This window comes from Athene noctua, chromosome 15 (genome assembly GCF_965140245.1).
Source record: "Athene noctua chromosome 15, bAthNoc1.hap1.1, whole genome shotgun sequence".
Taxonomy (NCBI): domain Eukaryota; kingdom Metazoa; phylum Chordata; class Aves; order Strigiformes; family Strigidae; genus Athene; species Athene noctua.
In genome coordinates, this window is record NC_134051.1 from 1793571 (window position 1) to 1813300 (window position 19730).

At 49.8% G+C, this 19730-nt stretch overlaps 1 protein-coding gene across 1 annotated transcript; it reads right to left on the reverse strand.

Moving 5' to 3' along the window:
* Nucleotides 1–1416: 1416 nt before the first annotated feature.
* Nucleotides 1417–13455, reverse strand: ATP6V0C (ATPase H+ transporting V0 subunit c). Its single transcript, XM_074919475.1, has 3 exons — nt 13029–13455; nt 3478–3661; nt 1417–2242 (listed from the first exon to the last, which is right to left on the reverse strand). The coding sequence occupies exons 1-3, from the start codon at nt 13102–13104 to the stop codon at nt 2038–2040; spliced, it is 465 nt and encodes a 154-aa protein (XP_074775576.1). The 5' UTR covers nt 13105–13455; the 3' UTR covers nt 1417–2037.
* Nucleotides 13456–19730: the final 6275 nt, after the last annotated feature.

Sequence of the window (19730 nt, forward strand, 5' to 3'; positions counted from 1 at the left end):
GGTAAAATATAATTCAGAAGTTGAATGTCTACTACTTTTGCTGAAAAAAAGAACGATCAACACGATTCAGATCAGGAATTTTATCCCAGGCAATGCTTCAGTAGACATGCAGGATTTTCCTTAAACCAGCTTACACCTTTCTACAGCCCAAGCACCACCACAGCTCGGACTGCCACAAAGCCCTTCCAAATCACAAAACCACTAGTTCAGCCCAGCCCAAAGCCAAGCAGCTGACAGCCTTTCAGATGAATGCAGACAGATCAGCTTTTTAGCAAACAAATAAACCAATTTGTTAATTATTGTTCCACAATTGTTAAAACTACACCTTCACAAGTCTGAAAATACATACTAGCAGAAATACATAGCTGAAGTCTCCTAAGCAGTCCCCTGTTTAGAGACCAGCTACCCAGAAGGTGCACGAGATGCCACTAGGCCTGGGCTGGTGAATGCTCCTGCCAGGTTAGACACAGCCTCAGTGCTCTGACTATAGCTCTTCATGATACTTACACCAGATTTGTTTGCAGCACAGGTATGTAAGTAAAATACATGTACAACAGCACACCTCCATTCCCAACCATGGTGACAGAAGAGGTTTTGATATCACTCCAGATTCCTCAGGTAAGTTTGATCACAAAGGCACCACTTGCACCAGGTGTCTGCATGTTAACATTCTGGCTTGAACATAAGAAACCTGTTCTCTGAACTATACAACTAAGATTAAGGTGATATACTTCCCAAAAGCAATTTGGAACAAGCTCTACATTTGAAAGGGTCCAACGTGTATTTCCCATAAGAACTTCAGCATTGCTTTGCAACACTCATAAATCCTCAGGACAAGAGAAGGTTGCTACTGCTCTCACTAGATGCAAAAGCAGAACTTCTCAGCTCAAATACTCCTGATTTACAAGTTGAAAATATGAGTTCTTGAATGAACCCATTCTGTTGATGAGACTATTGTTCAGGTACTTCAGAGGCAATTGCTGCTACCAGGGCAGCTTTCCAACCAGCTAAGCTTCTGCAGAGCCATCATCACAAGGACAAACTGCCTAAAGGCTCTTCGGCAGCATCTATTCCTTGTCACATGCTGAAGCCTGCACCCTTGTTCCCCGAGCCCCTGCTCAGCCAGGCATTACCATGTGCCACAGCAAAGATGTGCTGCTCCATCAGGGTGAGCACAACACTGCTAAGAGCCTTGCCTTCCTGCTCACAGGCACTGCCAATGGGCAGCAGCTGGAAGCAGCACTGCTACTGCTACCTGCCCAGAAGAAAAAGGGAATGCTTTAGCAGTGATGACAGCATTACTTCTACATGGAGCTCAGACACCTGGAGAACTTGCCTCCCCCTAAAGGAACCCCTCCTCTTCTAAAGGAGCACAGCAAAAGCATGAAATCAGAGGCAGAGGACTCATTACAGCAATGTAGTGAGGAATTTTTATTTGGAAACATGGTATAAGTTTGTAACCCAACACTGGGTGCACGACTCTGATGCCGGAGCATACGCAGTTACTACTGAAACACAGGAGTGTTTCGGACAATTGCTGTAATAAAACACAAAATTCTCATACTCCAATACCAGGACACTACAGCAATCTTTAGAATCAAAGTTACATCCAAGGAATTCTCTGCACTTACAATTGACCCCACAGTGTAATCTACCTATATATAAGATTAATATATATAGCATGGGAAATTGAAAATCCTTGCTCCATAGATGTATGAACATGTCAAGTCTTTTTATAAATAAACATCCAGTGAAGAGAAAAAATTACATTTCTAGTTCATATTTATACATAAAGTACTAACAGCAATGGGTGGAAAATTGCACACAGGCCACCCCAAGCCATGCAGCAGGCTTGGAGCAGCCCATCCAATTTAATATTGAAGTACACACAGGACAGACAAGTCACTAACATACATTGCGCATTTACAAGAGATCAACTACCAAATTGGGACAACTGTACACATTGGAGAGACCATTTTCATTCTGGAGCTTTTTAAACGTGGATTTGTTACATCTCTTTACATCATACCACGACGTTTACTTTGTGGAGAGGATAAGGGCAACAATGAGGCCATAGAGACCCAACACTTCAGCGAAGATCAAAATCAGGATCATGCCCACAAATAACCTGGGCTGCTGTGCTGTTCCCCGTACACCTGCATCACCCACAATGCCAATGGCAAAGCCAGCAGCCAGACCACTGAGGCCCACACTCAAGCCAGCACCCAGCTGAAGAAAACTCCTGTAGGACAGAGATGAAAAGAGTTTCAATGGCAAGCAACAGGACACCCAACCCTTCAACTTCAGGCTAGTCTTTTTTCTCTCCCCAAAGTAAGAATTAACATTCAAACATTTAAAGGGAACCTCTTTCCTGAAGAAAGAGCTCTTAAAGCAAGCACAGTATGTCTCAAAGATGATTCCTGAGACTCCTAGCTCTGATACTTAAAAAAAATGGGCAGCTATGCAAGATCTTTAGCTGATACTCAAGTATGGCTCATTCACTAAGCTAAGCTACTGGGCCTGAGAGTTTGTGGCCACCCAGCTTACCTGGAGCCACTACTTCAGTCAGCTGCAGGCTTAGCACACTGCCAGCACTCTACTTACTCCATCCATGTGGGCTAGCACTTGCTATATGCCTGTCCCAGTGCTGTGTAGCCTGTTAATAGCTGCTTTTGTCTTCCACCTTTAGCAACTTTATTATACAGTCATAACACATCCAGGTGATTATTAGGTCTCTTGCACTGCAAAAGTTGGGACAGGAATGGGCTGGTTTTCCAGGCAGGGGTACCTATCAGTATCCTGCCACCTAGTAACTGCAAAGGAGCATTTGTACCTGCTGTTTATTAGATCATGGCTTATTAGGCCAACCACCTGCTCATTGGCTATAGCTTGTGCAGTGACACAGATATCTACTGTTAGACCTCAGAAGCATTGTTTTATTCTGAGAGGTCTCAAGCTGGTTCCAGCTACTCTAAAAGCCAAGCGTATATTAAATTTCAGACTGTAGCTGGTGTAGAAGCCCAGTGTATAGCTTGAGGATTGGTTTACCAGCATATAAAGCAACAACCAATATTAATTATTCACTTGCATCACCTAGGCAAGAGGAGAACTATTTAGACAGTCTGATTAGTCTTGAAAAGACCTGTGTATTCCAGATCTAGAATTTGGCACCAGGAAACAAGCTAAGCCTTCTATTCCAGTACTGCCCATACATGGTTTCTTTCAAGCTTTAAAACATTGCATTATCTCTAGCAGTGGGATGTCTGATCTATAAGCTAATGCAGCAAACTAATCAGGCAGCACTACCATTGAGACTAAGACATCAGGAAGGACAGCAGAAATTCAGTCCATGCTGGCAAGGCCAGATTAGGAACATCTAGCATCAACAGTCCTTCCTGTGGTCTTGAGCAAAACCCACCCAGTAGCATCAAAACAGTGACAGGACAAACTTCAAAACTGACAGATGCAGCAACTTACTTGAATAGCGTGATAGAAGGTGAGAGGGCATTGGCAATGAGGACTGCCACTACGAGGCCATAGATAGCTATAATACCCGCCATGACAACAGGGATGATTGACTTCATGATGAGCTCAGGCCTCATGACAGACATGGCTGCAATACCCGTGCCACTCTTTGCTGTTCCATATGCAGCTCCCAAGGCTGGAAGACAAAAAAATATATTAGACACATCCTCAAATACTCTTCACTGGGCTGCAGTATTAGAACAGCTGAGTCAGCACAAGGAAGAACTGTGCAAAACTATCAAGAGTCACTTGACTACTTGGGTTTGTCAGCCACAACTATTCCCGTAAGGGATGAAGTACCACCTATCCAGAGTCCTAGATCAAAGCTAGGTCAATAAAAAGGTGCTGTTCAAACAGTACTGATAGAATACCCTCTGAGCTAGCTTCACTCCCTAGCAGACATTTGTTCCCTGTTTAGGAATCAAAAACCAAGGTCCAAACCTTAACTTGTTAAATCAGAGTTTGTGCCCTCACACAGCCCACACTGCAAGGCTCTGCTCAGCTGATCTGCAGAGGCAACACAGCAAAGCATGTCTTTCTGCTGCAGCAGAATATGGCCCAGTCGAAAGCCAGGTTTCAGTCACTGAACTTTGAGACACTTGGGCTGAGTTCTCAGATGCACCCACTGTTTAAAAAGTCACCTTCGAATGGCCTCTTTCACAAAACCTGTCTGCCTATGCTTTGGCCTGGGGTTAAACACATGCCATTTAAGCTTCAGACAGACTAAGATAGCAACAAATCCACATAATATTGCCACACTTCATTCCTTGGAGAAAGGACACCCTCTTCATGTGTCAACAGCCTCACCTGTGAAGGATCCAGGTCCAAACACTTGTTAATCCAACCACTAGAACCACAAAGTAGAGTATGGCTTGTAGGTTATAGAGGACTACAACCACCTTACTCCTAAGGTTCACTGACCACCTGTGCAAGCACTTGATCATGCAGAGACCAACAAAAGAATCCAAAGCTGGGTTTTCAAAGCAGAACACGGGCTTACCACCTACAACTGAGAATTCCTAGAAGAGTCCCAAAGCACTACCCCAAAAAGTAACTTCTGCCTTGAAAACTTTGTGTTAGTCTTACAACAAAAGTTTCCACAAATATATCATTCTTTGATTCTGAAGCACTTTGAAAGACCCCTTTCCTTCCAAGCTTGCTCTGGAGTACTTTAGGCACAGCTTAAGTCTGAACTGCACTCACCATCACCCAAGATATGATATGCAGGTCAGCAGCCATCCATGTCTAAGTCCCTGAAGCAGCATTGCAAGGTAGGGTGGCTAGTCCCCTTTTCAGACAGTCAGGCTGATATTCAAAGGTAACAGTCCTATTTAGTACAAAAATGCTCTTACCTGCTCTAAAAGGCTACTGGACAGTATTAAAACCATGGGCACTTAAGATCTGTACTGTTCAGAGACTTACTATTTGAGTTTGCTCCAGACTTGAGTAATGTTTCTACAAGGGAGAGCTGCTTGTTCCACAAAAATCTAGCTGCTTTACAACATCCAAGTGTGAGATGGGGCACCTTGCCCAACAGAGTTGCTAGGAGGTATTCAAAGGGTTTAGGATGTGCTTTCCTGCCTTTCACTGAGCATTTACATGAAGCCTTTCTTTGTGCAGTCAAGAATGGAGAAGTAATCCTGGCTTTGCACTAAGAAACTTCAGAAGATTAATAAAGACAGCACTCTGCACTAACACAAAACTCCCTATCAAAAGGAAATTCCATTTTAGCTACAAAAACTTGAAGAGAAAGAACAATTATCATCAACTACAAATTGGTCCTGTACTAGCAAAGCTCCAATATTGAACCTTGACTGTCAGTGAGCCAGATGTAAAGGGTTGTTTAATTCAGAACTAGAATCCAACTTAGCAGGAAGCCTGAGCCAAGAGCAGAAGACAGGTTTTACCTGCAGATGCAAGCTGAGCCTGGAAACTAGCACACAGGCTTAGCTAGCAATTTCAGTGATGGCACTGTTTAAGGGTCTAGCCCCTAAGAAGTCTAGAAGGAAATCACTAGCTTAAATTAGGAACCTTTTCTGTCAGATGAAGCATCTTGATTCCACTTACTTCCAGTCCTTAGATTCAGGCTATCTAGACTTCTAGACTAGCTACACCATTTAGCAGAAACCACTTCTCTTGTCTGGAATCTTTTATAAACCTCTCCAGAAACAGAGGTTCATGAGGGAAGTTCACTATTTAAAATTAGATCAGTCTTTACTTCCTCCAAGTCTGAAGTTAAATGTTGCAATTAATGCACTGATGGATTACAGAAGCTGATTTTTGCAATCCCACTTACAGAAAGTCAGCCTGCTTAAGCTTTTGGGAAGGGGCAGATAGTTTGTCAATTCCCAATCGTCAAACGCCAATTCTAGGGAACAGGCAAGAGCTTGTGCCTTGAATCTGGTCTAAACACTAACATATAACATCTACATGTACTCTGTAGCAGCTAGTTTTCACATTACAGTTTTAGATGGCACTGAAGATCTATTACACTCCCACTGGCAGACAGTCACAGGTGCTATGCATGTGCCAAGCTGAAGCTCCGTATCTTCATCTCTCAGTGAAGTCTTTATCAGCATCTTGGCCAACAGGTTTACACTGGAGTCCCCTGCAGCTGCATCTCCAATATCTTACACAGCAGCTTGTATTACTGTTCTTCACTCACCTGAGAAGTTCTCCCTTACACCTTTGACAGTACCCCAAAGATAGCCACTGCCCACCATGACATAGCCATCTAATGGCACAGCTATTCAGTTATGGGCTGGCACTTAGGTCAACCCTCCTGCACATCTTGACTTTTACCTCTTGGCAGCTGTGAATGTTTGAAGCACATATGCTACATTTAAATACCCCTGATGAGTTGGAAGGGCATTTTTCAAAATCTTTTTAGTGAATAGGGTTTGAAGAGATCTAAATGGAAGACAGTGAAAATGGAACAAGACCTGTACCATTGTTACACACCAAGATATCACATATTCAGATCATACAGCTCTATCATCTAACATACAGACCAATTAAGCTGCAACACTACCTTTAAAGCATACAGAGCTATCAAAACATTTACCTGGCAGTCAGAGAAGCAGCACTTTGCCTACCTAGCTCTATCACAGAAGCAAGCTATTCTGGTCTGTAACCAGGAACTGTGTCATTTACAAGTTCAATGGTGTTATAATACAAGGAAGTTGTTTTACACATCATTCAAGACTACCTACTTCCAGTAAGCTTGTTTCAATGGTTAACTTGATTTCTGAAATACTTTTGAAGAGTAACTCTTCAAACTCACACAAACCAAAGCTGATTTAGTACTGCTCCTGGGGGCAAAACACTCCCACAGGGCTGTGGATATGCTGCACAGCACCTTGCCACAGCTGTTACTCTCTATTAGTCAGAAGTGGCAGCAGAAGTAGTATAGCTATGCAGCTCCAAGATGAACTAGAAAGTAACTTGCCACATAGGCGACAGCTTCAGTAAGGACTGAAGACTAGTTGCAGTCTGGCCACTGTCAGACCTTTCAGTAGAGCTTTGCCTCTGATATTCACTGTCAGTAGTCAAGCAGCCGTGGTTTAGATCAAGTGCTAATCCAAGTATTAGGACCAATCTTCTGTTACAGCACACAGTAAGATCATGCACTGAGAACATTAACCTTGCAGCTATGTTAGCTGCAAGTCACCTCATGCAACACCCCCTCAGTATAGAAAGAGGCTATTATCAAACACCTTGCAGCAATTGTGCAGTCAGATATGCACCTATGGACAGTGACCACATTATCAGGGGCCTTCAAGCCAGGGAACCATTTGCATAGATGCAGTTTCAGCAGTTGCAATACAATTCAGGCATGCCCAGCCCAAGAATACAGAGGTTCAGAACCAGCCACACACACCCCAGCAGCATTTGGCCCATTCAGAGCCAGTGATTCCTCCTCTGTCCCACACCATGGGGAAAGCAGGTTTTCACACTGCAATATGTGAAAGACTTCCAGAGCCCCAGTAGGCAGAATTTTTCTGCATTAGGAAGTGAGCTAATAACATAAGCCAAACTTTCAATTAAGATACTATGGGTTACTATCACAGCAAGTATCAAAGACCATTCTGGATGAGCACATCTGGAGCCTTTTGTAATTAATCCATTATTAAATGGGCTGCTCTCTGCAGTAGGTAGGCTTCCCTCGAATCAGACAGCAGGCATCAATTCACCTCAATATCTGTTCATCCTTGAGCATGTTGTTCTTAACTGGTTGGAGAACTGTTAGCAGTGATCTCGATGTCAAATACAGTCTTTGCTTTGCCATGCCAGAAACATGGGCATCTGAGGAAACAGGCTTCTTCCCACTGGTATTCTAAGGCCCCTCCCACACCACCACATTTAGAACAAACACAGCTCTACCTCAGATTACAGTAATGGATACTCCATGTCTGCCTTGGAAAAACCTTGTTGCTATGTCCAGTTGCACCTTCACAGAAGAGACAGTCACATTAAAGGAACTGTATCTGGAACCTATGCAAATTCAGATTACACTGACTGAAGTCTGGGGGACTATAGCCAGTCCCTAGTGATAACTGGAAGGGTACACAAATAAGGTGTCCTAAGAAAGGTGTAGACTTTGAAAAATCTTTAGTGAGTCACCTGTTACAGCATTAGGGACAGCACACTTTGTTCTTCCCTAATGTTGAAGATGTGTGGGGAGTTCAAACAAGCCTAGCACTATCACCTTGCAGCATTATCAAAAAACCACTGCAAGGCTAGCAGGCCATTTATTCAGTAAATTTGAGAACTTAAAAACCTACCAGCTCCTCAAGAAGCTGCTGCAATAGCAACAGTCCAAAGAACAAAGGAGTTAACCAGTCAGCTGTCCAAGCAGCTAGGACTGCTGCAACTGGTACTCTGGATTGCCAGATATAGTACACAAAGCCTATTCTTTTTTTAAAGTATGGTAATGCTGACACTTTACACCACAGTACAGGCTTGTTCTTCTCCAACCAATAAAGTCCAGTCACTTGTTATTTATCTTTATCATCATACAAGCTCCCCTGCAACCTTAAAGATGATCCATTTCACAGACTGGGTGGACCACTGTATTCCAGGTAGGGACCGAGTAGTTTGTTACACCAGTCAGCAGAAGCCCCTTTTTATCTAGTTGGTCTAACAGCAGTTTACACCACTCACCAGCAGGCATCCACAGCTAAGCTGCCTCATTTCTGAAGCGTGGTAAAGCCAAGGTCATCTGACTGCATGCAGCCGACACTCCTGTGGCCACAGTACCCTGACCTCACGCTCACAAGATTCACTGTCTGAAGGAAGTGACTTCAGCATGTTATGCCTTACTGCTTGTGAGGACAGCAAGCAGGTGGAAGCACACACACTTCCATAAAACCATTGTTTCAAGCATCACTGAACTGCCTGATCAGGCTGAAGACTTTATCAGCTTGTAACCACTGCTTGAAACCAGTCAGGCTCTGGACAGATGGAAGAGGCTAGGTTTAGGAAGGGAAGTTGACTAAGAGGTCTTGAGGCAGCTGGCATTCATCTCCACTGCTGCTCTGAATGTTCCCAGAGGGGAAGTACCTGCAGACTTTGTAGTCTACAGTGCCTTCAGGACAAGACAGGAGTCCCATTGTGTACACCTGGAAGCCACAGTACAAGCAGCAGCATATCTGCTTGAGACAAGTCCTGTAGAGCCAAATGTTTATCCTGATGCTCAGTCTGGCTTTCAGATGATCCTAAGACTAGCATCTACTAGTGGAAACAATGCCCTTGTTGAGATATCTTCCTTAAGTTTAACTGAGCTGTAGAAATACTGCCTATGTGGTTTACTTCTGTTGCAACACTCATGTCTTAATAGCCCACTAATTTGCCTGCTGTTAAGGATGAATGCTTAAGCTAGTCTTTACTGTAGATAGTCTGGCAGCTCTGACCCATTGAGTTTTCCTGCACATACCATGATGCCTTTGAAGTACTCTTTAGTGATTTGAAACAGAAGACTACCTTAAGCCACACTGTTCTGTAATTTCATTCTGACCTGCAAGCCGGTGCTAAGAAGTCTACAAGCCCCTTTAAGGATGATGTCTACAGCTCCTTACTGAGAAGCAAGCAGCTCCCCTCTCTACCACCTCCCCACTCCGAGAGACAGGAAGCACAGGTGTAATTTGCCTTCAAGGCTGCAAGCTGTTGACAGTCATGATGCCTTCTAGAATCAGACTGTGCAGGGCGGTCAGCTACATCAAGCTAGAGATGTCCCTTAATAGCTAACCAACTGCTACAGTATCTACAGCCCTAGTTTAAAATAAAAAGTACTGTTTCATTAGCTCTGCAGCAACAATGAGAAGACAAAGACTGCTGGCTAGAGTTCTCTTCATTAGCACTCTTCCAGATGCTTGATAGTGAAGCATTATTGAAGGCAATGGATGCCCATTCAGAGTGTAGGTCTAAGTAAAACTCCTTACCACAGGAAGGAGGCAACAGTCAGGTGCACCTGGGACATCATGCTTTTCTACATGGAGCATCAGCAAGTGCATAATCAGACATCTTTGCCCAATACCATGCTTTTCCATTTTGGCAAGCCGAAGTTGCATGGAAAAGCTGCAATAATTTGATCACTCAACAGCACCTGACACTGAGCCAGCCACATTTTACATAGGAAATCAGGGAACTTCAGCTATCAGAACAAGTTGCAATCAGCAAGTGAACAGTCAGGCTTGAAGACAGCCAAGGTCACAGCAGCCCGCTTTAGTCTTTCTAGCTGTCATCAGTACTAGCTGACCAGAACAAGTTCTGCTATCTATTTACCATCAGCAGTTAATGTTCAAACATCAAGCAGTACTGCATAGTGTCACTTGTTTTCACATCAAACTGGCCTGGACAGTATAGAACTTGAACATGTTTACTAGAAACAGGTCTCAGAATTACAAGCTCCACAAGAATCTGATCTTTAGATACAGCATGTCAGACATGATCACTGCACTAATTAACACTGATTCAGGACCTTTTTAGGTGGTTTTACACTGCTTGTCCAGACTGACTTAGCTCCTTACTCCTAAATCAAGGTGGGGTTTTTTTAAAAAAACTAATGTTCGCAACATCAGAACATGCTGTAGTGTCACATCCCTCTTAGGGAAGCTACATGACACTGCAAGTTTTAGTTTATCTTGACACCTCTGCCATATTGCCTTAAAAATCTAGGTTGCTTCACTGAGCAAGCTGTTCGGTAGTGTTCACTAAGAAATATTTTTGCATCAGCAGTATCTATAACCTGTTGTTCCAGTGACTGAACCCATCAGATGCACTTAGGCCCTAGCAAGAAACTAACCTCATAGCTCAGATCTGCTGGTATTAGGACCATCTAACACAGACTCTGCATCAAAGACCAGTCATGTACCAGCAGCAACACCACAGTTACCAAGTCAGAAAAAGAGCTTAAGTACTCACTTTGAATTACTTAAACCTTTCCCTTTAACTTGCAATCCCACAGTACCATGCTATCAGACCTGCAGCTTCTAGGAAACACTTCACTTGTCGTTTAGACAAGGCAAGTAACATTTTGAATTCCTATTAAAATGCTGACTCAAGTTTGCATCCCTCATTTATGTTTCCAACGAAGCAAGCTTGCATATCACAAAACTAGCACCTAAAAAGCCATACAACCATGTTCTTTTGCTTCTGAGATATTTGGCAAAAGGCAGTGATCTGCTGTTTTTTCCAACAGGTAACTAGCTCTTAGCGTCTTCCATTACCTCCATTAGCCAAGAGGCAGGTAGGTCAGTAGTCCCAACATTGGCTCCTACAGCATTCCAGCTATACAGTTTTCAGGAAAGTCCTTAACTGTGAAATGCAAGTACATTTTAACTGAGGTGGCAGGCCACTAACCATCCTCAGCGCTCTGGACCTCTGCATTCCATTACTAGGTACAAACTGAGCAAGACAAAAAAGCCTGACTGGCTGTGTCTAGCCAAGATTAAAGCCATGAACATGGCTGGTGTGAAAACAGTCAATGGTGCAAACACAAGCATGGCTAGTTTCCTCTCAGCTGTCTACTTAGCTATTTACAGTTTAAATCTACCACGCTAATCAATCAAAAGCAGCTTCCACAAATTTGTCTTGCAAACCTAGCTACCATCTCAGAGGCTACTTTAACATAACAATACTCCAAGCACACATACAGATATATACAATTTACATTACAGCCAATTCAGTACTTGAGTGTTTTGATTCCTCAACCAGGAGCCAAGACAAGTCAGTATGCTCACACATGGAGACACTGGCTAAGTCTTTAGAAGGGAAAACCAGACTGATTCCTAGTTCTTGTATTCTAGTTACTGCAGCACTTGCATTTGGAAAAAAACTAGCTGGAGACTTTCCCATGTTATGTCCCAAACACAACAGCAGGTCTGCACCTATCAGGAAACTGTGTATCATCAGCCAGGAACAGCAGTCATCTTCTGCAGAAGGTTTTCTAAGGCTCCAAGAGAGACAAGGCACCATATGATGATCTTTCTAGTGTAAAACAGCATTTCTAGGTCTCCGCATAAACATTCTTCAATAGGGAGAGTAATATCACAGAATGACCCAATTTACTCCTCACTGAACCTCAAGGACTTAAAATACAGGTGGATGGCCACTAGAAGAGCTTCCCTTTATTTCACGCATCTCCCATTTTAAAGGGAAGGTCAGGAGCCCATCTGTTCCTTTTAGTGTCATTAACACCTGTAAAGGTGACTTCAATCCTAAAATGCTTGCATATTTAGGTTTCAATTCTATTAAAATTTGGTCTTCCATTATCCGAGAAATATTTTAAAACGCAACTTTGTCCTATTTAAAGGAAGAGAAGCGCTACACCCAGCCCCAGGAGAGCCAGACCAACTCTCCCAGCCGGGAGGGCCCGCAAAGGCTGACTCACCGCCGAAAGGGGCTGAGCCCCGAGAAAGCCGGGCACGGCAGCAAGCAGGAGACCCTCCCGCAGCACATGCTAAGGCAGACGTCAGTACAGCCGGGACCGGGGCCTACAGCGACACCGGGTTTCTGGCCGGTAAGGTACGGGCAGTCCAGCCCGGACGCGTGGCTAACCGAGGACCTGGCCCCCGCGGCGTGGCACGGGGGAGGGAGGCACGGCCGCCCCCGCGGGGCCGGTCCGGGCGGCAGCGCCGCCGCAGTCACGTGGGAGCGGGGGCTCCGCCGGCGGCAGCAGGCTCCGCGGTGACGTCACTCGCGTAGACCCCCTCCGGCGCGCCCCGGTAGCCCGGATGGAGCTGGGGGGGGGGCGGAGGTTGCGGCCCACCCCCGGGCCCGGGGCCGCCTCCGCCCCCCGCGGCCAGGAGGACGCCCCGTCCAGCCGGGCGCCAGGCCCACCACCCGGAAGCCCGCCCCAGCAAGGGAGAGGGAGGACGGGAGAAGGAGTGGGGGCCTTTCCCCCTCCCCGGTACGGCGGCGAGCCAGAGCGTGTTCCCTCCACCCCCTCCCCGGCAGCTCCGAGCCCCGACACCCTCCCCCGGGGAAGCCGGACGGGTGCTCACCGCTGAAGACCATGGCAGCCGAGGCGCCCATCACGGCGAAGAAGGAGGCGTACTCGGGGCTGGCGCTGGAGGACATGGCTGCGCGGGCCGGGCCGGGGCGAAGCTAGGCGCCGCTGGGAGCGGGAGCGCAAGGGGGGGAAAGCGGGAGGCTCCGCCGCGGCGCCGGTCCTCCGCAGGCAGCGCTCGGCCACAAAATGGCGGAGACGAGGGGAGCGCGGGCGGGGAGGGAAGGAAAGGAGGGAGACGGGGTGGAGGCCGGCTGCAGGCAGCGCGAGGGTGGGAGGGAGGGGGCCGGCCGCGGGCGGGAGAGGGAGGGAGGGACGAGGGTAGCGCAGAGCTCCGTCCCGGCGGGAGTGCGCAGCGGCCCGGGCGCTGCGCCCTAAATACTGCCTCCGCAGGACAAAATGGCGGCGGCCCACCCGTCACGTGGCCCGGCCCACGGCCCGCCCGCCCCGCCCCTCGGCCGCCACCACGCGCGAGCGGCCGGGGGGTGCCTGCCCGCCGCCGCCCCCCCCGCGCCCGGCTCCGCGCTCCTGCGGCGGGTCCCGGCCCCGACGGCGGCCGGAGCCCGCCGCTCCCGCCGCGCACCGTGTCCCGAGCGGGCCGCTGGGCCGCGCCGGCCCCCGCGCTCTGCTCCCCCCTGCCCCGCTGTCCCCTCAGCTACGCGCGGGTGGGTCAGTCCCGTCCGGCCGCGGCCCGCTGAGCGTGATTCAGCGCTCATTAGCATAAGGGGCGAGTCCAGGGGCGGCCCCGCCCACGCGGCGGACGGCCCTCCCGGGGCCGGGGCTGCGCCCGCGGGGGTGGGGCCGGGTCCCCGGTGCCGTGTCCCGTCCCCGGTGCCGTGTCCCGTCCCCGGTGCCGTGTCCCCCGCGGCCCCTCCCGCGCCATGTGCCGTCCTCCCCGCTCCGTGTCCCCCTGCCCTGGCCCCTCTGCCCTGGCCCCGCCCCTCTGACACGTCCTCCCCGCTGTGTCCCCCTGCCATCTGCCGTGTCCCCGGTGTCACAGCCCCCGCGCTGTGTTCCCTCTTCCATGTGCCGTGTCCCCAGTGCCACATCCCCCGTGCCCCGTATACGCCCCCCCCCATGCAGGGCCCTGGCCCCTGCGCTGCCCTGCCACGGGCTCCCCGCAGGGGATGTACCTGTGCCCGCGGGGCCTTGCTGCCCCTCTGGTCCCACCTGAGGGTCTTTATCCCCTGCACCCCAACTCCTCCCGGGACCGATGCTGGCAGCATCCTGCTGGCGGTCCCCAACTGCCCCGCTCCTCTCCCCAGTGTCTCCTGCTCTGCGAGGTGGTGGCTGGTGCCCCTGGCCCATCCTTTTCCCCCGGGGCTGGAGGGGAATGGGTGGGCTGGGCTCGAAGAGGTGCTGTCACCCAGACACCACTGCAGGCAGGGCGCAGGCAACCCCCCTCTGAGCTCACCCCATCCTGAAACATCCCAGAGAGACACTACAGCCTGTCCTAAAAGGATGACTGATGCAGTTTCTGTTACCCAGCGTACTCTAGAATAAACTCACATTAATTCTGGATTTGGGGTGTTCATTAACAGTTGCCTGCGCCTGCTTTTGTTGATGCCACAAATCCTGCTGATCTTCTGATCTCCTGAAATACCAGATCTCTTAATTAATTGAGAGCCACCTGCCTTTTCCCATTGTTGCCACTTTTCCAGACACCTCAGCCTTGTCAAAGCTCACAGGGAAGGTGAGAACTGGATTGAAATCCCGCTTGGCAAATCCCTGCCCGCTGGTTGAACACAAATGGCTGGGTTGCAGCAACAGGCAGAGGTGGCGGGTGGGCGATTGCTGGGGACCAGCTCCGGGGCACATGAGCTCAGCAGACGAGAAGGGCTTGCAGCGGGCTCTGTCACCAGGTCTTCATGGAGACATTCAGCATGTGGCCTGTGGCGGGGGCTGGCTGAGAAGCACAGAGCTGGCGGGATGGGAGGAGAGCTGTGGGGCGCTGAGGGATCAGAGCCCCAGAGGGGGACCCCGCCCCGAGCCCTGGCAGAGGTGGGTGCAGGGGCTCTGGGTCCCACATGTGGAGCACAGCACCACTGTCACCACCATCCCAGCACCACCACCATCCCAGCACCGCCACCATCCCACCACTACCACCACGCTTCTCTTCCTGCAGTGTTGCACTCTGGGATGTGTAGTTTGTCAGCATGCTACTGTCATTGCTGCTGTGGTCGTGGCTGTTATTACTAATGAGCATTTCCAGCAGGGCCAGTTAACACCAGGAAGCCTTTCACTAGGGTGGGGACAATCCCCGCCCCAGGTGTCCAGAGCTATTGGTCGTTGGGTGAATTTCTCACCTCAGACACTGGTGGCCTTGGCAGTTTGTTCACCAAGTTTGGGCTGGTGAGAGACGGAGGGAGCAGGGCGGATTTTAGGGGCCCCCAGAGGATGCTTTTCCCTCTGTGCGAGGGCTCCCCATGCCATCCTGGATCCCACTGCACAGCCCCAGGTGCCTGAAGCGGCTCCCGTTACCCTGTGTGCTGTCACACTGCCTCCTCCTCTCCCTGGGCGCAGCTCCACACCAGCAGGCTGCCCTGGCCCCGCTGCTCCCCGCTGGCTGGCGGCTTTGCACAAATCATCCGGCACTGTCTCCGTGCTGTTGCTCCCATCCACCCGGCAAACAGCCATTGCTGGTGAACAAAGAGCCTCCTTGTAGCAGCAAGCTCACGAGTTGTGGCGGCGGCGGTGCTTTGGGGACGCCGTGTCTCCAGAAGGGCCGAGTCTGACTCTGCAGGACCCCTCAGGGCTGACCTTCTCTCCTTACACCCTTTGGAACTGCAGGATGCCAGGAGCCTCCTTGCCCCTGCGCTGCGGTTGCAGCCAAAATCCTGGAGGGCACCTTGAGCCAAGCCCTCTTGTCCTTCTCCCCCTTTCTCCTCCTCTTCTGCTCTTCATTTGGGGCTCACTCAATGTCTCTGGGTCTTAGGTCTCCAGCACTAATGGTCTAACAAATTGATCGGGTTTTTGTCAGAAATTGCTGATTCATAAAAAGGACTTTTTTTATGCTTTTGACAATGCTTTCTTCCAAAATACTTCATTTTACATTTTCTCCAGTGCCCTGCATTTATTTGGCCCCCCTATTGAGCCCTGCTCATTCCTCTGCTGCTAGAACTGGCCAGGCAGAGGCTAGACTGGGTCATGGTGGAGCTGGCATGGTTACTGCCACACATCCCAGGGCAAACACACTTCTCTCTTTGGGGTACACATGTGGGGAAGGTTTGGGTGATGAAAACAGGAGCATCCACCTCCTTCCATCTGCCCGGGACTGCCCGGTCCTCCTCCACTCGCCCCACACAACCCTGGACTGATCATGGACAACGGAGGGACATGAGGATGCATGAAGCCTATGTGGGCCAGAGGAGGGGAAGGATCATTTGGATGCTGATGACAGCATGTGTAAGTTTTTCAGGCTCCCTGTTGTGCCCAGGTGAGCTGGAGGGGGTACCCAAGAGTAATTTAATGCTATTAAATCCTTTCTACATTATTGCTGCTTAAAAGCAGTGTATTTCCACCATCACTAACATTCTGCTGCTGCAGCTGGCCCATGCAGACCCAGACAGTGCAATGGGCATGGCTCAGCTGGGGTCCCTCTCATCCTGCTCCTCAGAGCTGGGTCTGCTCTGGGTGCTGCACCTCATCCAGCCACCCCAAGGTTGGCACTGGCCTAAGCGGGGTCACCTGAGGCTCTCATGCCAGTGCTGGTTCTGCCTTGTGGAGGTGCAGGGATGCTTTTTTCCTCAAGAAAAGGGGGATGAAAGGAGGGAACAAAATTTAATGCAAAACCAGGAGGCAAATGCAATATCAAAGGCAAAGAGCCAGAAACCTAGAGGCAGAACAACCCAAATTACTGTTCCCACAGCAACTCGCACTCGTCCTCCTCACGCTGCCAGGCAGACGCTTACCAGGCTGCCACCAAATGCATGCACACGTTCGCCGTGGAGGCTGTGAGTTTGTCATCTCCAGTTTTGCCATTTAATTTTGGGCTGGATTAACCCTGCTCCATGTTCATGCCTGGTGGTATTGCACGGCACCACACCAAACGCAACCAAAGGGTGATCTTAGGGTGTCTGTGCCCATCCTGGGGAAGGGAGCAGAGGGTTGAGATGGGCTTTCCAGCAAGTGCAGGCTCTGGGTGCCACCACCCTTTTAGGGGGCACTTTCTGAGTGGTCTTATGGCCTTTCCCACCACCCTGGGACCATGTGTCCATCTCTGCACAGACAAAATGTGCTGCAGAGTGATTTAACAGAGGGCTCCAGCTTTAGATGGCTGCTTTTAGTGGCCAGGAGCTGGCCGCAGACTGCTCCACGCTGCCGTCTGGGACACCAGGGCTGCTCCTCTGCCCCAACCCAGGCTGGTTTGTGGCAAGTTGGATCAGCTGTTTGCCGGGGGATCTGTACCCACTCCAAGCTCCCATTTCCAGACATCGCAGTGACACTGGCGGCTTTGCCCATGTTGTGAAGCAGGGCTGGAAGGGGTCTGGAAGACCAGCTGGGAACACCCTGCCCCATCAGCAGGCCCAGGCACGGAGGTGTTGGCATGGAGGTGTGTTGCTGTGGGCCAGCAGTGCTTTAGCCAGGGATGCTCCAGCCACCCGGTCCTCCTGGGGGGATTTGGTGTTAATGTCTTTAAACTGCTCTATACTTTCCAGGGCCCCACAGCTTGGTGCATGACAAGCCCATATGGGTTCTCAGCCAGGGGGAAGGGGGTCTGACAGGTTCAGCAGAGCTGAGCTGGTGCCGGCAGTGGGGAAGGGAAAAGGAGGGCTGGCAGCAGACCTGTTGCCCACGGCCTCAGCAGCAAACACTTGCCAGCAGTAGAGCAAACCCAGACAGAGCACTTCCTCACTTGGTGTCTCCTGTGGTGTCTCCCCAAAATCACACGGTCAGAGTGATGGGGCTCAGGGGGGACTGTTCCTTGGGCCCTCCCTGCTCCTCATGTCCCTGGGGTGACACTTTCTCCCAGGAGGTCAGGACCTGGGGCAATTTGCAAATGAGGCTTCTCTTGTTCTTTCCATCCTGAGCTGTTAACTCCTTCTTATCTGGGACAGTGTCTGGTGCCAGACTTCTTGACAAGGCCAATTAGGGGCCTTTAATTCTATTCTATTCTATTCTATTCTATTCTATTCTATTCTATTCTATTCTATTCTATTCTATTCTATTCTATTCTATTCTATTCTAACCTCATCTAACCTCATCTTATCCCATTCCCTTTCCATGTCTCTGTCCAGGACTTTTCCTTCCCCGACATAAACCCTTTGATCTTCCTCTTTTCCATGCCATGCTTGTGGGTGAATGAAGCTGGGGAATCATCCTTGTTTCTACAGTTTCTTTGGCTCCTGGGGATGGTGCAGAGAAAAGCTGGGGGTTTTTTCCACCGTGCCTTTCCTGAAATGCCCTGTCAGAGGGCAAGCAGGAGGAGCTCCTGGTCCTCTCCAGGACCACATGTTGTGCGTTGGCTGGGCTTCCTCACCTTTCCCTCCACAGGGCATCCACGCCCACACCCCAGCACTCAGCCAGCAGCTGGGATCAGCCTGGGCTCCCCACAAGGTGGTTCTGCCCGTGGTTTGAAAACAGCATTTATTTGCTCTGGGTTACCATAGTTACTTGTGAAAGTTGCATGGTGCTGCTTCTGCTGCTTGGTTGGGTGATTCTTCCTGAGATGGCACGACTGGCTAATCTTACCATTTTACCATCAAATGGACCCATCAAAATTACAGGTATGTCTTGGCAGCTGCTCTGTGTGGGATGCCCTAGCCACCCCTCACACCTTTCAGCAACCCTCTCTTTAATATGCTGGATGCAGCTACAGTGCTGTAGCAGATTTTGGGTCCTCAGTCATTGGTTTTGCATTGCTAGAAGGAGCTGATGTGGCTTTCCCAGTGACAAGCCTGTACTTGTGCTGCATTTTAGAGCTCTTGAAGACAAATACTGAGTCAGCACGGCAAACCTCCCTGCTGCAACACCACACTTGGTTTTTGGGAAGCTGGTCTGCAAATGGGGGACTGGAGCAGCAGATGTGTCCTGGAGAGACACTTTTGGAGAGATGATGCTTGGTGATAGGGGGATGCAGAGGGCTGCTCTCCCACAGGCTAGAAGCTGGCAGTGATTGCTCTTCAATCAGCAGTGACCAGCAGCCCAGCGCATAAAGCACCACGTATGTTTATGTTACTTTGCACAAGTAGCCAAGCTCGTTCTTGATGCCAGACCTGGCAGAAGCAAGATCCAGCAAAGCCAGTGGGAGGGATGGTTGGTGGCTGGGAGCTGCGTGTTGGGCTGTGCTCCCATGCGGAGGTACCCGGAGCGGCACAAACCCAAAGTGCAGGTTGATCTGGCACTGGAGCCTCCAAACTGTGGGATTTTCCTGCCAGATGCTTGCAGAAGCCGGTGGTATTTGTTATATTCCCTGCAGCTATGACAGACACCATCCCACATGGGAGAGCCAGGAGCCATCCCGGGATGCAGCTGGGACTCTCCTGCCTCCGGACATTTCTCTGCCATTCCTAGGAGCTGGCGACCCGGCTGCCCCACAGGCAGCTGCCCAGGGGACAGCAGGCACCGGGCACGAGGAGAGCTTTGGGGGCAGGACGTGACAAGGCAAGGCAAAGCCCAGGGTGCTGTGCTCTGGCTATGTGGGCAACTCTTTTCAGGGATGGAGGGTGGATGCTGAGAATGGGTAGCCACAGGGCAC